Source organism: Mus musculus, chromosome 6 (genome assembly GCF_000001635.26).
Source record: "Mus musculus strain C57BL/6J chromosome 6, GRCm38.p6 C57BL/6J".
Classification (NCBI taxonomy): Eukaryota; Metazoa; Chordata; class Mammalia; order Rodentia; family Muridae; genus Mus; species Mus musculus.
Window position 1 is genome coordinate 76,930,302 of NC_000072.6, and position 21,929 is coordinate 76,952,230.

The window sequence follows — 21,929 nt, forward strand, 5'->3', positions numbered from 1 at the left end:
TGATGTTATTAATGGGTTGCATAATATCCATCAGATAAAATACTAATAAAATGTTGAAGGCAAGCAAATGAAGTCATCGTGGAGCTCAGGAAGCAATGACTGAGGCTGCCACCACTGTCTGATTTGTAGGCAATCCAGACTTAAATAATGGCTCAGACTTTCCCCCTGATATTATTTTGTGTGAGAGAAATACATTTGTGAAGCTCAAGGAGACTAACCAAATGTACAAACTTGAACTTTGAATGAATATGATGACATTTAAAGCTCTCGAAGGTCACACTCCTAACACTGAAATCATTTTGCTAGAATCAAAAACAATTTTAAAAGATTTGGAAAAGGAGCCAAGTAATGTCGTTAGTACATATTTGCCAGAGGTAAAGGGTAAAGGGGATGACATATTTGTGTTCTGTATTTTATTAAAGCCTATAATCGATTCTTGCCTTTCCTTATAATAAGTGGTCAACAATCATTTAAAAATGTTGTCACCTACATGAGGTCTTGACATTGCTATATATCTTGCATGGTTTTATCATGCCATGTTCAATCATGAATATATCTTTACATGTGTTAAAAGAATACACTCACTAAAGTGGGTGGTCTGTTAATTCTTTTTTAAAACACACACACATACATGTGTGTATGTGTTTATATGCATATATGTGCATATATGCATGCGTGTGATATGGCACAATACTAGTTTATGATGTAGTATTAATTTTTTCCTCACATTCTATCATGTTATACAATCATATACAATAACCTGAAGTTACAGGATTTTGACAGGAAAATAAAAGCCAGAAATTTAGTCTGGAACTAGGGAGCAGGCTCAATAGAAAACAAAATAAACATTTGTTGTACAAGGTTGAATACAAGGGTTCATTTTCCCAGGGAACCACAGTGTAATGCCAGATGCATCAGGGTTCATCTCTAATCCCAGCCTACATGTCTACCGCAAGAAGAGTGTCAGAAACAACAGAATCCCTCCAGATTCACTGGCCTGTCAACTGGGATCCCACGAGAGAGAAGGTGGAAAGTGAGGTCTGATGCCTGGGCTTGGACTCTGACTTCCACATGCAACTTTACTCAGAGGTACACACCATGAATAGACACACACATGCACATTACACACACACACACACACACACACACACACACATACAAACTTAGACACAAACACTTAATGGGCTTTTTGGATGCTTTAAATGTGTCTCACAACATAGTCCCCACTTGCATTATACTTTTGGATTTAATTCTCCCTTGAGAAGTTGGTTACTCTTATTCCATGCTTTTGCAAAGAGAGTTAAGGACTCGATTGACACCACCTGATTTTCTCACTCAGAACTAAGGGACCTTTGCCCTATGACTTTTTCTGAATTTGATTGTACTTGATGTAATCCAGAAGATGAGAGGGAGTTGTCACTGGCCTCTGAAGAAAACTCCAAAGGCAATGACAGAGCATCCATGACTGTAGTAAAGCAAAGGTTTCTGTCAGAATGTTGGCTACTTCTTGACCCATGCGAAGGGCTACTCAGGGGGAGAAGAAACAGTATTCATATACACATTTTTTACAATTTTTCATAAGACCTCTGTTATCTTTAGCTGTTGGACATAACTCCAAGTACATTAGGAAGAAGTGTGAGCCAGAATTAGTGCTAACTCATGTGCTGATAGCACACATGAAACAGATGAATGAACATACAGACATGCACATACTTTTCCAACAGGAAATAAACAAAACATTCATTTTTATCTCCAGAATAATATTTAAAGATATATTAAAGTAGTGCAAAACACAAAGTTGTCAACCAAACTTTAGGTTTTGGTATTATGATTGCCCTATGATAGATAATTAAAAAGATACTAATTACAAGTATGGATATTATTAACTAAACTGTAGATTTTGGACTTGGAAGTATAATTTAAGAGCTCTACCTTGCTTTGATAGAGTACTTTACCATTTCAATAAGCTTTGCCATGATAAGAGCCAGTGCTACATATATGACTTTAGCAAGAACATGGTCATCTCCCTGTCTCCGAGCCTCACCTTGTGAAGTCTGTCATCTCCATCATGATCATACACATCTGCTTGGCCAGCACAATGATGTCATTGCCGCTGTCATCCCACTTGGCCACTTCAGCATCCAGCTTGCTTTTTTCTTGGTGGAAAATCTCCACCTGTTCAGCTATTTTTGCTTTCTCCTCCTGTGGTAGTTGCGCCATGATGGCCTGTGTGGATTACAGGGGGAGAAGCATAACTGATACTGACGAAGTCATTGAAAAACTGCATATTAACTCTGCTTCCTGTGGTTATCAGAACCATACTCAAGGATTATAGGATTTCCCACCATTCTAGAAAATGCATATCTTCTCGATTACCAGTACAAACAGACCAGGTCCTCCAGTTCACTACCCCCTCTCTTATATAAATGATACAGAAAGATCCAAAAGTGCAGGCATACTGGCAGTTGCAGAACATCCCTGTCTCTTTGATGGCATATGTTTGTTCAAAAGAAATATATTCTTAACAATTTTTATATTTGGTCTCAGGAAACTTTTTACCAGATGAAAGAATACACCTCTTTCAACACTGAAAGCTATTCAGAGAAGGGAAAAGGAAAAAAAAAAAACCTTCTGTTTCTGGGAAGGAAAGGAATTTTAAACAATATTTGAGTATCCATGTGTAGTGGGGTAGAAAGACGTTTTATGAATAAAAAAAATAAGGATATCCATAGAACGATGGCCTACAAACAACAAAAGTATCCCCTTAGTTGGGCATTTAGGGGATGGCATTCTCCATCTTCACAAACAGATGCTTGCAAGGCCTTTGAATACAGGTAGCCATTTAAATGGGAGGATGTCCAGGCTACTATCTCTTTAAAAAGATGCTTACACAGGAAGCATTTAGACTTTGAGAACATCCCAAGTCCAAAATTCCAAGGTCCTCAGAAAATTGTTGAGATTAACCTCAATACTAGGCATGTTTCCAGTATGAGAACAGTTTAGTTCTCAGATTTTCAGAGATTGGGCCTGCTCAAGCTGAGTAAGATTAGGAAGCAAAAGTTGACTGGTAGAAGTTGTTGGATAAGAAAATGTAGAAAAGAGTGAAGGAGTCTTCTTGCTGTTCAAACTCTTCATTTGCAAATTTTGCTGATTCTCTCAAATATATTTGTAAGCCCCAAATAAATATGGGAAGTACTTCTCTAGTCGTTTGCAAATGATACAAGAATCAGAAATCTCTGAGTCACCACTGTGTGCGTTCCCAGATGATGCTGAACCAAGCCACTCTCTGCCTTAGCTCAGTTCCCCTACTGTAAACAGCACCCATTTTTCAGTCTATTTAACACTACACTTTCCATATCTTCATGCTGCTTGTAGTGGTGACTCCACCATGCAAAATAGTTCGAAGCATGGAGTTATGTGTCTGCAAATACAAGAAGGTTGTGATATGTCTTTTGGAAAAAAAAATACATGAGTTACATAAGCACTTTAAGTTATTCATTGGTGTTGATCACCTCGAGTTCAGGGTTAAATCAACAATATAAGATATTTGCAGAAAAATACCCTTAAAACCTGGAAATGCACTGATCAGAAGAAGAGAACGTTGTAATTTTATATCACTAGATTTCTCCTACAAGCAAGGGTTAGATAATTGCTCATTTAAATATTCATAAGTAGTTTATAGAATATACTACTTTAAGTAAGAATCAAACTTGTTGCTTAAACACCATTTTTGTAGTACATTCCAAGTGAAGTGTTTATTCTTATTTCATGACATTTTCCCATGATCGCCAGTGAAATGATTTGCAGACAGAGCCTTGGGATAGTGCTTTAGTTTTTTTCTCTAATTCTGGGATCCATGAGGTCTCTAAAGAGAGACCAAAGCTGTGTGATTGGAGAATCTAGTGTGTACACCATGAGCAATTAAAGTTATTCAAGATGCATGGTTAACTCCCCCCCCCCAAAAAAAAAAGTGAAAGTTTTCATTGCTCAAACTGGGAACTTGACATAGCTTAGTGTCGTCTGACTCAGTAGAGCCTGAGTTGAAGAATTGCCTGAATTTAATTGGACTGTAATCATGTTGTGTGAGGGGGATTGTATTGATGATTGATATAAAAAGATGCAAACATGTGTGGGTGGCGTCAACTCAAGATAAGTGGTCCAGAATTGTATAGGAAAGCAAGCTGAGCATGGGCCTCTTCATGAGCCAACTAGAGGGCAGCATCTTCCACTGCTTCCACTGTTCTTGACAAGGGAGTGAGTTTCTTGGTCAGATAGAGCAAGTGAACGATAGCAAGCAGGACTGCCCTCAAATATCTGCCTTGACTTGCCTCAGTGATAGACTGGGGTCAGAAGTTGTAAGCCAAATAAACCTTTTCCTGCCACAGTTTATCACAGTAAGAGAAATAAAACTTGAATCCAGCATTGTGTTATTGTGCACATTATTTTGACATCACTTCTGTTACTAGATTGCTTCCCACGTACCCTTATTATAGTGGAAACAACAAACATGGTAGTCCCAAAGCCTGTGTGGCTATGAATAAATAGAAGACACATATAATTCCTTGCAAAGATGCATGTGTCTGAGAAGTATGGGGACCAAATCATTTAATCAATGTAACTATTATAATATAATTATCCACACTTAGTAATGACAGTATGTAGGCCCAGAGAAATTAATTAAACCCCTAATTCCATTCAGTTTATTATTTGGAGAATGAAAACTCAAACAACATGGCGAGCCAAGGAAATTCTTCACCATCATGTACAAGGACATTATCATACAGCCAAATACAGTTTGTATGAAGACCCCAGCCCAGTTGTTCAAGGCAGTTGAAAGCCTAGCTTTGTCTACCAAGCCGTGTTACCTTATGTTGCAGCCTCACAGGCCAAATAAATGTTATCTTCCACTCATGGAACCATAAATGATATACCCTCTTACAGAGTCATGCCCCTTGACTTTCATACATACATCCATTATGGGTTTACATGGGTCTATATTACAACTCATTTTAATGCATGTACACATGAACCTCATACGGTACCGAAGTCTGTTTGCTTAATGTAGAAACAACACTGATAGAAATAGGCTAGTTAAAATATATGGTACTTTCAGAAACATTTAAAGTACTTCTATAAACTTTAAGAAGGCTCATTCTATACAAAAAAGCCTGTCATAAACTTTTATTTGTAGCTCCATGTTAAAAAAGGGGGTCTCAAGTTTCTCATTTGGTTTCAATAGATAGAAATTAAATATGTGCTTTTTATAATAAAGTATTCTCGTCTCCTTGATCCACTTGGTTTCATACAAAGAATGTTTTATTTAGGCAGCACAATTCCTAGGGCATCTTTATTAAATTTGTTCACCAGGTACTTCTATTCAAAAACAAAAGCCAGTAGGGCCACTAACAGACTGCACACTGAACATGCAGGATCCAGGTGGAAAACACTTTACTTTCAGTCCCAAAATAGTGAATGTGTGCATTGGAGTGTGGATACGGTCCTGTCAACTATAACATTTTCATCTCCTTTGCTTAACTTACTACTTACTTATTAATGGTCTTGGTTTTCTATCTAATTTTTGTTTGTTTGATTTTTTTCCTTTAGACACAAAGTCTGTATGGCACTGTCTGTCCTGGAACTCACTATGTAGACCAGACTGTCCTTAAACTCACAGAGACCAACCTGCTTCTCTTTCCCCAGTGCTAAGACCATACCTGACACATTCTAATTTTGTTATTTTATTTTTAATTATTTGCAGAAATGTGTCTAAATGCAGTTTTGAACAGACATGTATATGTTCCTACAGAAGGCAGAAGAAGGTTTTGAATCACCCTAAATCTAGAGTTACCAAAGGTTGTAGGCATCAGACATGGGTGCTGGGAACTGAACTTGAGTCCTCTGGAAGCATAGCAAATATTTTTAATTGATTAGTCATCTCTGCAGCCCTCTAGCTCCTTGGTATCAAATTTACATTACTGCCCCACCCTTGATTCCCAGAAGAACTTCCCAAAAGTAGAGCCATTTCTCAGAGCAGGAGTTCAATGTTCTCTGATAGATTGCTTAAGCATCTTTCTGCTCAAAGCATCAATGTCACTCAAGACAAGTCACCAGCAATGATAGGCATTTTCTGAAGACACATTTCAGAAGAAAGACTAGCCCCTTCAAAGCAGATTTGAAAGGAGGATGTTATTTTGACTGGAGGGGTGCTTGACCCGCATAATGCATTTAATGGTGTGTGACTGGGGTACAAGTGTCATTACATTTGCCTCTGCTGTGTAGCTGTCGATGAGCTCAAGGCTTTTCTTGAATATTCTTAAAATGCTCTTGGCTTTTAAAAATTCATTATTGACCTTTTCTGAAACTGGAATTTAAAAAAAGGTTATCTATAAACAGTAGATCACAACTGCAAAATTTGCAAGTTAATCAAATTAAAATTCAACACATGAGTTTTAATTAGGTCTTATCAATGTAACTCAGCAGTTTGAAATGTTAACACATTAAAGCCATTCTAGGTAGAAAAAAAAATAGAAGCCTGCCTACATTAAAATCAGATTCAATGTGAAATATATAACACATAATTCTTCATTCCCTCAAACTAAGGCAACATGAGAAAAATTATTTCCATGGCCAAGGGGAAAGGAGATGAATCAGCTTTCTTGTTCCTGTGATGTGATCACCAGAGGCACCTGCTAGTTTCTGTAGCCTTGATTTATACTAGGCAATCAGCGTTTCTTAGGCTGTATATCTGGCTGATTTGAGGTCCAAACTGAGACCATTAGAGACTAGAATGCACAAGGATTCAAACCTTTGTCCCAGGTTCCTTGCCTTTGCTCTGAACAGCTGATCACTCATATTTTGTGATTCATAAATCTTTCCTATTGAGATCAAAGCGCAAGTCACTGATACAAAATAGAAGTCATTCAAAGGGACCCAAACTCTTCTAAAACCTAAATCCCCAGGTACATGTACCAGGGTCCGCCTTTGGATTCAAAGGTCCCTGAACTGGCAAGAATTGTTTTCTTAGGCAAAGAACAAAATTTATTACATGGGCTTTGAGTGCAAGATAATTTATCAAAGGGAAGAAAATTTAATGTGATATTTTACTTCACTTGACTTTAAAGCAGGATATTAAAGGTAAATAGTTGGGTTTTTTGACAAGCCCCCCACTCATCTGAGAGTGTGAATTGGACAACTGAGATATTCCTTCCATTGATACATGCAAATCTTCCCATACTTCCTTGAATGATGCAGATTTTCAATGTTAAATCATTTGGTTGAGAAGTGACCAGAACCACCACCATTTTTATCACAGTGGAGCAATAGACAGAAGTATATGACAAAATCCGACATCACTTGGGAAGACGTTTCTTAATGTAGGTCTGTGTTCTTTTTAGATAAAGTTGGGCTGTGTGCATGTCTCCTTGTGTTCATGGAGATGGGAAGGCCCAGGCTCAATGTAGGCAGCACCAAATCCCTAGTTTTGGGACATGGACTGCAGAAGTGTAGAGAAAGCTGGGTGGTCACTAAGCATGCATACATTTATTCTCTCTGACTTAATTATCCCACAAATCAGGATTGTAACTTACAATAGTGAGTTAAGTGAAACTTTTCCTCCTCTTAGTTGCTTTTTGTCAAGTGTTGTATAACATCTACAGAAGTGAACCTGGGACAGAAACTGATTGCAGGAATGGAGGTCAGAATAACATAGGCACCAGCCCAGTGGGTATGAGACATGCAAAAGTTAAGATAGTTACCTAATGTTACATATCTTTGAAAAGCTCATGTTTAAAAATCAGCTCTGTATATCATCAAAGGAATAAATTCTATCATTAAGGTCAAGAGACAATTGCTCAAGAGGTCAAGAGTTGTTGCTGACATACTTATACTATGGTAACAGCTTTAAGATGTCATTTCAGGGGCTGGAGAAATGGGTCATCTCTTTAGAGGCCCTGGGTTCGATTCCTAGCACTCACATGGCCATTCACAGCCATCTGTAACTCCATTCTCAAGGCAACCTTCTCTGGCATCTGCAGGAGTCATGCATATACAGACAGGCATACAAAGAAAACACACAAGTACAATGCATTTTTTAAAATGATGTTATGTCTTAGACTATACAGCAAGATAGCCTATATGTATTAGCAGATGGCCATACCCACTCCCATTCCTCTTCCCACTCCCCCTCAAATTTTAGAGAAAGAAGCCTGGAGAGACTTTTCAGTGATTAAGAACACTCCTATCACAACCAAAATGACTAGAATCCATGTCTCCGGCATCCGTGTAAAAAGCCAACCATGATGTCATAATGCCCCAAACCTCAGTACCTGGGCAAGGTCAGCAGATAGAAATAGAAGCATCACTAAGCTTTGCTGCCATCACAATATGAGAAGCAGTGGTTCAGAAGAAATAGGATAAACACAGCAACCTCTGGGTTCAATAATAGACATGATGTCAAAGGAGTAAAGTGGAGACTAAAAACAGAATATGTAATGTCTTCCTCTGACATATGCAATGATTATAGGTTTCAGTACACATATATACATATAATTAAACTTACTAACAGTTATGTAAATACTAAACTAAAGTACCACAAAGGGTCATATAAGAGAAATAAGATCCTCCAATTATCACATTGTAGAGCTATGTTGGAAGAAGATACTAAAGTTATTTTTCCAGTTTAACCTCCTTTTATGTTAACTTGCCATTTTCAGAAAGGAATATGTTTCTGAATAAAAAAAATAAGACAAAATAACACCATTATTAGGAAAGACTGCTAGGAATACCTAACAGCTCTGTCAAACACAAAATTGGCTTCCTTCACCCTTCTGAGCAGCTTGTCAAACACTAGTGGTCCAAAGTTCAACTTTAGCCATTTGATATGCCCTCTTATTCCCAACTTAGTAGTCATAATTCTATGTCTCTGCTGGAGGTTGACATAAGAAGTAAATCTGTTGGCTGTAAGTTAATCCAGAACATGGGACAGACTTCCAAGACAAATTAGCAAGTGCCAAACAAGACAACCTGGTTCTTACTCTTTTGGACCTTGATCATATTTCATTCTGAAAATAGACACCAGAGTAAAGAAATGATGATCAAGAGGAACCATCCAAATTTTGTTTCAATCCATCATCACTGACTGGATGTCTAACATAAAAATAATGTGTAGAAAAGAAATATATGCAGAGTCTATTCTTGTTAAATATGAACATTTCAGGCCACCTTCACAAGATGGTGATCTCAAAGCAAGATAAGTCTTATGTAAGGAGTCTTATTCTTTGAGGTCACTAATCAGTGGAACCAGGGCAGGAGTCGGTCAATAAAATTAACTTGTAATTGATTAATGTTTGGATGAATTACTCAAACTTGTCCTTTGTCATTGACATAAAAATGCTGGTTTTACTTAATTTTAAAGATGAGTTGTCTTGATTAATTAGTTTGGTGGTATGCCAATAGACTCAAAAGATTCTTGCTTAATGACCTTCCCACTTGTGTTTTAGGCAAGTTTGAACAATCTGTGGTGATTTTACAATGGATGTTCTATGCCCTTTCATACACTTTGATGTCACTATCTATGGTCAGAAGGGACCTTCTCTGCCAAAGAAGGATAATGATCTAAGCCAGACTTTATTAACCATTTACTACTATATGGCTAGTGTTGTTCTAATATTCTGTAACAATCAACTAATCTTCAAAAGAATACTGTCAGGAAAGTCTATCCTTCACATTTGACAGGCAATATATCTGAAAGTTAGAAAATTCAAGCAATTCACAGTTCTCAGAGTGGTATTCGTTTTTATAGATTGAAATCAACATTGTGTGAAATCAGTCACTATGGTTTCTGTTCCTCTGATTAGGACCTTGTGTGTGCTAACCAGCATTTTGTCAGTGAGCTATACCCTCAGCCCTCAGTTTATAGACATGGAATCTCATCATTGGCCAGCACTACTTTCTACTTTTAAACTCACAGTCTTCCTTAATTCCTCCAAAACTCTAGCATTAAATTTGTGTACCAATTTACCATTGTGTATACACATGTACCTTTGTGCCTTTACTGTCTGAATTTTTACCTTTGTGTGTCTATCAGACATTTAAATATTCTGGCATTTGACCTTGGAATAAATATATCAAGGTCTAAAGTACATGAGTGAAACTTGGTTTTGAGTGAAGTCATTTTGATCACCACACTTCCTTTTGTGTCCTCTCTACTTTCAACTTGTGTTTTCTACTTTTCTTTCACAATTCCTATGGCAGCAGAAGATTCCTGGCATATCCAAAACCTACATTATTCCTGAACAACTCTTTTTCAACCTATGATCATATATATATATAATCACTTGTACTCATATGCATATTCCCAGACATATATACAAAATTAAAAATGAAATAAAACTATTAAAAACAATTTTAATATCTAAAAATAGAAAAATATGCAATATTTGTCTTCTACATCTTCCATATTTTCCCTAATACAATAGTCTCCATTTGTTTTTATTTTCTGACAAATAATTTTCTAATTTATGGTTGAGTGAGATCCCATTGCATACATGTTTACATTATATTAATCCATTGAGAGACACTTGGGCCACTTCTGTGACTTGGCTTTTGTGCATAGTGCTTTAATCAGAATGCATATGAAAGTGTCTCTGTGACTGTTGGCCCAAAAGTCTTTAGGGAAAAATCTTCAGGTTTGGTATAGAGGTCATATGGTGGTTCTATTTTTAGGTTTTTAGGACCTGCTTTAATTCCCATAGGGGCTGTACTGATTTATATTTCTCCAAGCAGTGTAAACCTACTCCCCCCACCATATTCTTGCCAGAATTTGTTATTATTTATTTTCTCTCTAATGACAGCTTTGACTGGGATGAGGTAGAATCTTAGTATGGCTTAAATTTCCACTTATCTTTTGGCTCAGGACCTTTTACATTTTTAAGTTCACTAGCCATATTCCTATTCTGATAATCGTCTATGATTATTGTGTTTCCTTAAGCAGAAATTAAAAAATAACTAGAATGTAAAAATTACAGTCACACTGAAATTTGAATAGCTTTACTCTATGAAAATAACTTTTAAAAAGGAATCTTAATGCTCACTAGATATGTTAAGTATTCCAAGTATGCTGCAGGAAATGCAGCCAATCTTGTTGGCTCATCTCTGGAATATTCTTTATATCACTTATGCTATCAACCAGGTCACTGTGTGTTCATCTGCTTGACAGAGCTGTTATATATAGTTCCTTGATTCATTCATGCTTTAAACTTAAAACTCGTGAGTATTTTGTATAATTTCTTTCTATAACTTAGCAAAACACTTGGTTCTGGAAACAGATAGGCATTAGGGAAAAACAATGATTTTTTTTTTTCTCTATCTGATACACTTGGGTCAACACGGTTTTCACTATGAAATCTCCCTAAAACTGTGAAGCTATAGTCAAGCAAATAATAATGCAGAATTACAATTCTCCGTTTGCTGTTATCTCTTGTGCTATTTCTGAGCTTGGTAATTTTACTTAGCACAGTGGTGGGGGAGATGTAAAACTTACACATTAGATGACCCCTGCCTATCAAATCTTACCCTCAAACCAAATATCTGCTACACATGTTAGAGTATGCTTCACATGTTAGAGTATGCTTCACATGTTAGAGTATGCTTCACATGTTAGAGTATGTGGTGCTTCGACATAGCATCTATGCCCAGTGGATAGAAAATGGGATCGATAAAAAGGAATTGAGAACAGTGGTGGTTGTTATCACCATGAACAATGTGCATTGAAGCAGACGACCAAAGTAATAGCCCAGACCAGTAAAGGATATTTGTGCTCTCAGCACCCATTAATTCAGAAATTTCCTCCAGCCATTTGTGTGAGTTTTTCCTTGGGCACTTATCCAAAGTAGTGAATGCCCACGTACCCGTGCACTCTGTCCAGCAATGAGCTGGTCGTCCTCTGTCTGAACACTTGTCCGACTCCGCACATCATAATCCTCTTGCTCAAAGTCGGAATCATCTTCTAGCTCTTCTGGAGTCTAAATAACAATATAAAAGGAGAAAATTAGTTGACCTTTACCCACATATATCATTGCAAAATCTAAACAGCCCCAAAGAGAGAGTTTCTAGCATCTTACATATAGTATGGCTACCTTTATTGGAATCAACTTCAAAATTATAGGAACCATACTGCCCCAATTACCCTAATTTAGATAGATTTTATTTATTTCCTCTGACAAATACAGTAAATCTAAGTTTGACTTTTAATATAAGATGACTGTTAATCCAAGCAAAACGATACATGGGAAAATATCCATATCTATGTTAAGATAGAAATTAGGTTGTTTTTTTTTTCCTTTTTTATTTGTTACGTTATTTATTTGCATTTTTTACAATTTTTATTAGATATTTTCTTCATTTACATTTCAAATGCTATCCCGAAATTCCCCTATACCCTCCCCACCCCCCCGCACTGCTCCCCAACCCACACACTCCCACTTCCTGACCCTGGCATTCCCCTGTACTGGAGCATATAATCTTTGCAAGACCAAGGGCCTCTCCTCCCAATGATGGATGACTAGGTCATCTTCTGCTACATATTATCTTGAACAAAATTTATACTATGGCTTGTCTCAAATATCATTTTTCTCTATTCTAGTTCTTCTTTTCTAAGTAAGCAAAATACTTAGTGATCACTAGGCCAGGAAATAAACCCCATGAAATACTGGATTTTCTCACTAAGGCATGAGATTAAAGAAAGATTAAATTTCATACCACATTCAATCATTCTTGAGAATATACCAACCACTGTGTGGCCCTCAGCGTGCCAAATAACATCTCTGAGTATTGGTTCCCCTCTCTATAAATTGGTCCTTTTCGTTGTGGCCACAGTGTGTATGTGGGTGTGTGCTTCTGTGTGTGTGTGTGTGTGTGTGTGTGTGTGTATGTGTGCAGTAAAAAAAATCAATATTATCTAAGCTTTATCAAATTATCTAATCTACTAGTGATCATTAATCTACTAGGGATAATAATTAAGATTTAAATAATTGATTTATTCCACAATAAAAAATTACTACATCTCACCCTATAGCTCTAGTTGTCTTGGAAATCACTATGTAGACTTGAAGAGAGACCTGCCTTTGCCTCCCAAGTGCTGTGATTAAAAATATGTTCCACTAAGCCCAGTTTCAAAAATAATTTTAATGAAACCTATCAATTATGATGCAACATTGACAACTAAATAATTCTTTCCTAGTGTTAATTCAGATTACACCAACAGTAAAGTGGCAATTATTTCCTATATATAACCAAGAAAAATCTAATAGAAGAAAGTTCAGTAACACCTCCAATGATCCAACCAGAATTTGGATCTAAACAAGCAATTATGTTTGACTCCAAGCGCAAAGGTCTTTTGGTTTTAGCTTTATTTGGTCACATTATAAACTGAGTAAGATCCTGAATAATAAATGGCAGAAAGGAAATAGAGGTAGATTAAGATCATTGCAAATCATTAAAGTCTGTGTTGGAGATAGATAAGAATGAATCTATAAGCCAGCCAATAAAAACCCTTCCTTTCCTTATGGGTCGATAACATGTATCAAGAGTTTACCATATAGTTTCTCTGAGTGCCATACAAACACAAAAGATGTTTCCTCACACTCCTTTTCCGTGGGTAGTGGTTACTTTTTGTTTGTTTTGTTTGTTTTTCTTGTTAAACTACTTTGCAGATAGGAGACTGAAGAATAGGAAGTACAAATTTTCTTGAAGCTCTCTAGCTACTCTGAAATACACACTCAAGACTATCACATACTGCAAATTCTAAGATGCTCACTTCAGGAGATGTGGCTTGGTCCATGATGAGAGGGCATGGGTGGGAGTCCTCTGCTCAGCTGTCTTCTGCATACTGTTTATTTGTTTATAACAGGAGCTCATCTGCCCTTCAATAGACAATCCCAAAATATTCCCAATAGATATTTGCAAGAGATAAATTGTAACAATAGTGCTGATGCTGTTGTCCCTTTCTTCATTTTCGTGCTGATTTCCTTAGGATCCCTAGTCTAATTTACCAGGTGAAGTTACTGGTATAGAATGCATAAATCAGGGTTGATCATGTCAGTATTGCTTTATGCCTGATGATTTTCTATGTTTGAGAAAGAAAATTTTGCTTTCCTTCTCTATGACACATCAACCTGAATAGCATTCACTAAGTTAGCTATGGATGCTCAGTTTAATTTCATAGGGCTGTGAAAAGAATGGGACAGAGAGATTCTCAGCATTCTGCTGATTAGAATGAGGGCGGGTGAGAGAAGAAAAACCCAGTTTAAATATCTAGTTATACATATACTGTGGAGAGAGGCAATTTTTTAGGATCACTTTTTACTTCTGGGATGTACTGTGAAACAATTGCAGCAAGTTGGTAATTTCTGAGGACAGATGAGATGACAAAATTACTAGGACATCCATCACTACTACTTAAAGGCAAGAGAAAAATAAAATGGGACACCTCTCTCAGGAGAAAGATGCCACATACACCAGGGTCTGAAGGACTTTGCCCGAACACTTCAGTGATATGGGCATGTATACAGCTGGTGAAAGAATGGCAAGCCTCACCTGGCAGAGAAAGGCAATGACTCTGAGCTGTATGAAAATGACTATAGGCAGGAACCAAAATGAGAGAAAGAGAGAGAGAGAGAGAGAGAGAGAGAGAGAGAGAGAGAGAGAGACAGAGAGACAGAGAGAGACAGAGAGAGACAGAGAGAGACAGAGAGAGACAGAGAGAGACAGAGAGAGAGGCAGAGAGGGACAGAGACACACACACACACACACAGAGACAGACAGACAGACAGACAGACAGACAGACAGACAGACAGACAGATTAAAGCAATAATCACCTGAAGGACTGGAGATTGGTGGACTGAAACAAGTGTTTGCTAATCAAGCAAGAGTGAGTTTGAAATGCTGGCATCTTCATATTCATGGCCTTTGAGGCTCACTTCACAGAAGGGAATCCATACCTAGTACTGAAAATATAGCCCAAAGGCCATGACTGGGGGATATTAGAGGCCCTAGATGGAACCTTCTGTTGTTTCATTGAAAGGCCAACCCATCAAGCAGTTTGTTTTCTCAATACTTATGCTTATGTCCATAACTCGTGCTGCTCTCACCCTCAGTCAGAGAAGGTTATTTCTACAGTGATGGGGCTTAATCCAGAGATTTACAACTGGCTACACTCCTGAGAATACATGACTCTGAGTGTTCAGTTTCAGGTGAGACATCTATACCAACTTTCCCCTTCAAAAGACTCAGGGAACTTTGCAGAAGATTGGGTGGAAAGGATGAGGGAGATGGAGGATGGGGGAAAGAGCTATGGAAGGACATGATATGGCTGTCACCCACAAGAACTCAAGGCTGCTCTACCTGCCTATACAAGACCTACAGAAAATGGGGCCTTTAAGGGAGAGGGGCTCCCAAGGCCTTCCAATAGTGGAGGAGGTACTGGCAGTTGATAGATGCTGAGGGAAAGGGAACCACTCAATTTTCTGTGGGAATGTCACAAACGGTAGGTAGTCCATGCCCTTACAGATGAACCCCCATGCAGAAATGAACAGATGGAATCACAATCAGAAATAATGATAATTGTGATGGGTGGGGATAGGATGATGATAATAATAGAGGACATAAAGTTTCGAGGGATGTATGGTAGAGGGACCTGGAGGGTAGGAGTTAGAGGTAGTAGTGGTATAGATCTATGTGTGTATAAGAAGCTTTCAAAAATTCTATAAAAATATTACTTTTTAAAACCTGGGTCTAGATACATAAATCTATAACCCAAACACCTGGGAGGTGGATGCAGGAGGATTACTAGGGATTGCTCGTCAGCCAGTCTAGCTAAAATAGCAAGATTTAGGTTCAATGAAAGACTTTATCTAAAACAATAAATAAATAATGTAAAGAGCAATAAAGGAAGCTGAGATTGAACTGCGTTCAAAAGGCATGTGTAGCCATATACACACCTATATACATACACCACACACATATGTATGCACAAACACACACTCACACACATGCATGCACACACACACACTGAAATAAAATATCTTGATGTAGGTCCAGGGGTTCTGATTTTGTATTCCATTCACTAGCTACAAGTATTTGGAAAGTGACTCCATTTTGTTGCTTTTATGTCTGTTTGGGAATAAAAGGAATATTATAATTGCCATTTTTCCTGTTTGCCTCATAGGACTGCTAAACACAGATGTATATGAAAATGCTTTGCAAACTATAAAAAATAAACAAATACCTAAATGATAGTGATAACTAGTATGCTTAATAAAACATAACACCTAATAACAATAATAGCAATGATAGCAGTTATCTATCATCATTTACCCCACACTGTGGGACAACCAGTCAACTGTAGAATTTAATTTGTATAACATAATGAAATACACTCAATCCCTATTTTATAGATGTACGAAGGGTTGCAGAGACTTTACACTGGCTAGGAAGAGATTCTTAATGAGAAATGAAATAATCCAGATTAAGTTGGATATTGTCATTTTTATTAATTGACATATGAAGAGCCATCCCATTTTAGGTAGCACTATTCTCTAAGTAGAAGACTTTGAACATTAAAAGGCAAGAGAAAGTTAGCAAGTAAGCTAACTTGCACTTACTTCTCTTTATTAATGACTTCAGACATGACTAGTATCTGGTTAAGTTTCTGCCTTGACTTCCCTTCACTAATGGACTATAACATGAGCTGCTTAACACTTTCTCCCCTAAATTGTCTCTTGTCCCAATATTTTATCATAGCCACATAGGGAAATCCTTCAAACTATGAAACTAGGGTATCCTTCAAGTGAAGTATCTTAAGTATCCCCATTAGCAACGGGCTGAAAGAAATTGAAGAACCCATGATCTTCATGATCATGAACACCACAGGTGAATGAATAAATGTGAAATATTTTCATGTCTCTAGAACAAAAATCAAAACCATACAGGTTCCTCCTATAAATAGTTCTGTGAATGCACAGTCGTCTAACTGCTTTTTTTTTTTTTTTTTCCTGTTAGGCAATGACCTCCACAAACTAAAGAATACATGGTAAGCTATAGATGATCTGGAAGTGGTCCCAAAGGAATAAGTTGTATATTATTAGATGAAGTTTTAAGAGCATGTGGGTTTTACTGAATGGAAACTAGAGATATGAGAATCAAACTTCAATTACACAGCTTGTTATTTTGAGGGAAGACTTTTCAGTAGAACCAAAATACAACCTTGGGCACAGTCCCAGTTTCCTGAATCTATCACTATCTCTCTATTGGGTTGTGAACATATGTCTTTTTTTGTAAAATACTTTTGATCTTCCCAAATCTATTTTCTATACCTTTAAGTAACATTACAGAGGCCAAGTAGCATTATGAGAGGCCAAGGTTCTCATAAGTTCTCTAGAGACATACTAGATGTCAGTTGCAAAGCTCTGGTGCTTAGCACTGGCCATAGCCTTTGCAACGGAAGCCAAATACATAGCAACTGAAACAAAATGAGGGTTTAGAACTGTTTTACTTGTACATATTAGAAAAATATATTAAGGATCACTTTTTCAAAAAACAGTTTTAAATGCATGTGAGAGTATCACGGAAAAAAGAAATGGAAAAGACAAGTTGACTGGCTAATCTGTGTAAGTTACAAGAAATAACTTCCCAATAGTGAAGTAAAACATTAAAGTGGATTACGAACAAAAAAATAAAAATGACTAAAATTCGAAATCTAAAGCCAATATCAACAAAACAAAAAAACCAACAAACCACCAACAACAGAAACTCTCCCAAGTTGGGACTAATTGGCCATGGGTTATCATGAGAGCCTCCTAAGTGATCTTTCCACTGAGTCCTGAGATCCTCGCTTTGTATACTCTTTCTCACCAGCATTGTCAAAGAGGTCCAATTTAGATCTGAGATAGGCTGTATTAGGTCTTTGTTCAGAACTGTCCAAATTCTCCTATTTCCTTCTTTGAGGTTCTTCTGTTTCCTCAGCTTCCCAAATGGATCAATTACAAAGCTTTGCCTCTGTAAAAAGCAGGTCCTGTGGCAAATATGTTCTGTTTTTTTTCTGACATTGTCTCCATAAAACCAGTTTTTACTATGACTCTATCTCCCATCCCCTGTCTCTGTTTCTTCCATAGTATTGCATTTGGCATTGAATATATCTGTTTATTCTCTGTATATATAAGAAAGAAAATTTATTTTGTTTACCTCTGTATTTGGGGAAAGATCTAACAGTATAGGACATTTTATAACTCCTTAAAATGAACATAACAAGTTATTTCTCAATAATGGTGTTAGGTAAGCAAAACTAGGATCTACACAGGACTATGATTATCTGACACAATGAAAAACAAGACACATGAGTAGCTTTCTACTCTCTCTTTGCTAGTTATGGGAAATATTTTGACTCAAAGGGCTGGAATTTTAATATTGTTGACTTTTCTAGCAAATTCCACAGTATTCAACACCTGGAAGAAACCTCAGATGAGCACAATGGTGAAAAGAAAAATTTTGGGAGACTTGTTAAATACTAGGTCTATGAGAGTTTTTGACTTTAGCTATGACAATGTTTCTTCCAATTGCAGAGAAGGTAATTATCTGATGACCCCAAATTACAGCTAAGCTACAAATTTTATTCTTCACTGCTTCATATCAAACTCATGATCTCCTTAATGTTTTCATAATGCCTCTAGTCATAAAAATAATAAAATAAATCTCTAACAGAGATTTTTCTGTTAATTAGGCCATTTAGCCTGATAACTAACTAATCTATTGTATCGACCAACTAACATTGTAATATTTACTTAAATGTTAGAATAAAATGCACGTCACTGAACATGGCATTTTATCATATTGTATACACTCAACTTTACCAACAGATCATATCATCAACGTCTATGTGCTAACCTAATGGTTAAACTATGAACTACCCCAGTTAATACTTCATAAAGAAGCAAAGAAATACTTACATATTACCCTCAAAACTTTAAATGTCTAATAATGCTTCAAACCTCTTTGGTACACAGTACAGGAGAGCCACAGTGAACTACAGACCTTAATCAAACTTCAGGTCCAGGCCCTACTATTTCCTTGACATGCCATTGAAATCACCATAGAGAAATAATCAAAGGAAGAGGGACTATTATAAACATTTTGTATAAAGATGCTATGTAAAACAACTGAACACTTGATGTAAATGTCTCAACCCCAAAATACTACCGAACCCATTGTACTTAATTTCTGTATTGAATCCTATACCTTTTCTCATCTTAACTTCCAAAAGTAAATAAAAAGTATCGTTTGTTTGTTTGTTTGTTTGTTTGTTTGTTTTAGGACAGGATTTCTCCATGTAGTCTTGGATGCCCTGAAACTCACTCTGTAGACTAGTCTGGCCCTAACTCACAGAAATCCACCTGACTCTGCCTCTGCCTCCTGAGTGCTGGGATTAAAAGTGTAAGCCACTGTTGTCCATCAAATAAAAAAGTATCTTCAGTGTGTGTTTGATCCTCATTATTTGCAAATTCCTCATTTATGAATCTTTCTCCTCCCCAGAACTTATTTGGAATACTAAATCAAAAATCAATTATTTGTAATTATTTCTAGACTCTAAGAGATATGTACATATCCCTACCTAAGTTCAAAGATGACAGGGCTCGCTCTATTTTTTTTTTTTTTGAGCACTCATGCTATCAACAAATCTCCTTTCTATGGACTATTTAGTTCCCTTTTATCTGCTTTGGGCTAACAATTTCTCTGTTTAAAATGGCAAGGAAAAGCAATGCTGAAAGCTTGGCAAACATTGGCAAAGGGAGTGGTGAATGTTTTGAAAGCCTGCAGTTTGTAATGTGCCTCACAGAGAGCACACCCACATCAGATAAACTGTTTTCCAATGTGAGTCTGTGTTCCTGCCTATGAATTTGATTCTAATACCTCTGTGATATATATTTGAAGCATGGTGCCTTTAGGCTACATACATATTAATATATATTATATTATATTATATTATATTATTACTTTAAAATTTTTAATCAATTTAAAATTAATTTTAAAATTAAATTTAAATGATTTTACACATAATATCTACTTGCATATATTATATATGTATTTTAAAACATACACATAAATAATGTCCATAATCCTACCCATGCATTTCCCTTCAAAGCACTGTATCAGTCCTAATGAGATGCTTATTCAGGGTGCATACTTAAACATAAGTACTGTGGGTAAGGAGATAGATGTCTGATGGTCTTTCTGGTTTGAATATTTATTTTTCAAATGTCCTGTGAAGATAATAAGAAGAATTCTACATATCTGCCCATCACAAAGGATAGATTTCATTAGGGAAGCATATGGACAATAGGCTCATGAACTCAGGGGAGAGATCTATTCTACGACCAATGTGTGGTTTTGAATAGTAAGGCTGGAACCTGGGACACACAAATTTTGTATACATCTGGGGCTGTGTGGAACTAGCCTGGAGCTCACAGACACCAACAGCTCCATTAAATATGTATTCACTGCTGAGAGGCAAGGTGATGGAGAATTTGATCCATCATGGTCCTTCCTTCAGTGATGACTTTTTAAATAAGTATAAACGAGATTTCTTCTTCTTCTTCTTCTTCTTCTTCTTCTTCTTCTTCTTCTTCTTCCTCTTCCTCTTCCTCTTCCTCTTCCTCCTCCCTCCTCGTCCTCCTCCTCCTCGTCCTCCTCGTCCTCCTCGTCCTCCTCGTCCTCCTCGTCCTCCTCGTCCTCCTCCTCCTCTTCCTCTTCCTCCTCCCTCCTCCTCCTCCTCCTCCTCCTCCTCCTCCTCCTCCTCTTCTCCTCCTCCTCCCCTTCTTCTTCTTCTTCTTCTTCTTCTTCTTCTTCTTCTTCTTCTTCTTCTTCTTCTTCTTCTTCTTCTTCCTCTTCCTCTTCCTCTTCCTCCTCCCTCCTCTTCCTCGTCCTCCTCCTCCTCGTCCTCCTCCTCCTCGTCCTCCTCCTCCTCCTCCTCCCCCTCCTCCTCCTCCTCTTCTCCTCCTCCTCCTCCTCCTCCTCCTCCTCCTCCTCCTCCTCCTCCTCCTCCTCCTCCTCCTCCTCTTCTTCTTCTTCTTCTTCTTCTTCTTCTTCTTCTTCTTCTTCTTCTTCTTCTTTTTTTTTTGTAAAGCATAATTAGCATTTTTGGAAGAGGTTATACAGTCATGTCAACTGTCAGGAAAAGTCCCCTTCCCAATCATTCTTTCCTTGCACAATAGAATTTTCTAAGTCCTATAGGTTTAATAATTATACTAAAAAATAAGGCGATGAAATTACGTAAATACAAAGAAAGCCATTTGGGTGCTGAATAGATAAGGAGCTTAAAAAATAACTGTTTATGGCAACTGTACATTTCTCTATTGCTAACTTTTCAGCATTTTTTTTAAATGTTGAGATAGGGGAATGGCACTGTCTGGGATAACGATATGGCATTTTATATAAAATTGTGGATTTTTTGATGACTTAGGAGTGCAAAACTGAATGATGGCTATAAACCTCCTCAGACTCCCAGATAAATGCTTGTCACAAGAAATATGAAGGCTAACAAAGCAGAAAAAAATGGCAAAAGAGGGACTATGTCAGGGGATTATAGTGGGGTTTAGTGCAGAATCCTTGGCAAACATAACTCTCATGGTCTCTTACCTTATTTCACAAGTTAGCACAGAAAGGAGAAATGACTTAAAAAGCTCACTCCTCTTTCCCTCCCTACTCTGATTCCCTTATCTTTTTTTTCTTTCTGTCATTTTCTATCTTCTGAGTTTGAACAAGCTCTCTCTCTCTCTCTCTCTCTCTCTCTCTCTCTCTCTCTCTCTCTCTCTCTCTCTCTCTCTCTCTCCCCATCCCTCTCCTTTCCTACTTTCATCCCACCCTCACTCCCTTCCTTCACA

The 21,929-nt window shown here is 37.3% G+C and overlaps 1 protein-coding gene across 5 annotated transcripts in view; it reads right to left on the reverse strand.

Annotated features, from left to right (window-relative positions):
* The window catches only part of Ctnna2 (catenin (cadherin associated protein), alpha 2), a 1,098,179-nt gene that overhangs the window by 48,665 nt on the left and 1,027,585 nt on the right, over positions 1-21,929 (reverse strand). For all 5 annotated transcript variants that reach the window (XM_011241195.3, NM_001355193.1, NM_009819.2 and 2 more), the window contains 2 exons: positions 11,907-12,020; positions 2,045-2,226 (listed from right to left, as the gene is read on the reverse strand). In XM_011241195.3, coding sequence (XP_011239497.1) covers positions 2,045-2,226; positions 11,907-12,020 — 296 coding nt within the window. The remainder of the gene's footprint in view (positions 1-2,044; positions 2,227-11,906; positions 12,021-21,929) is intronic.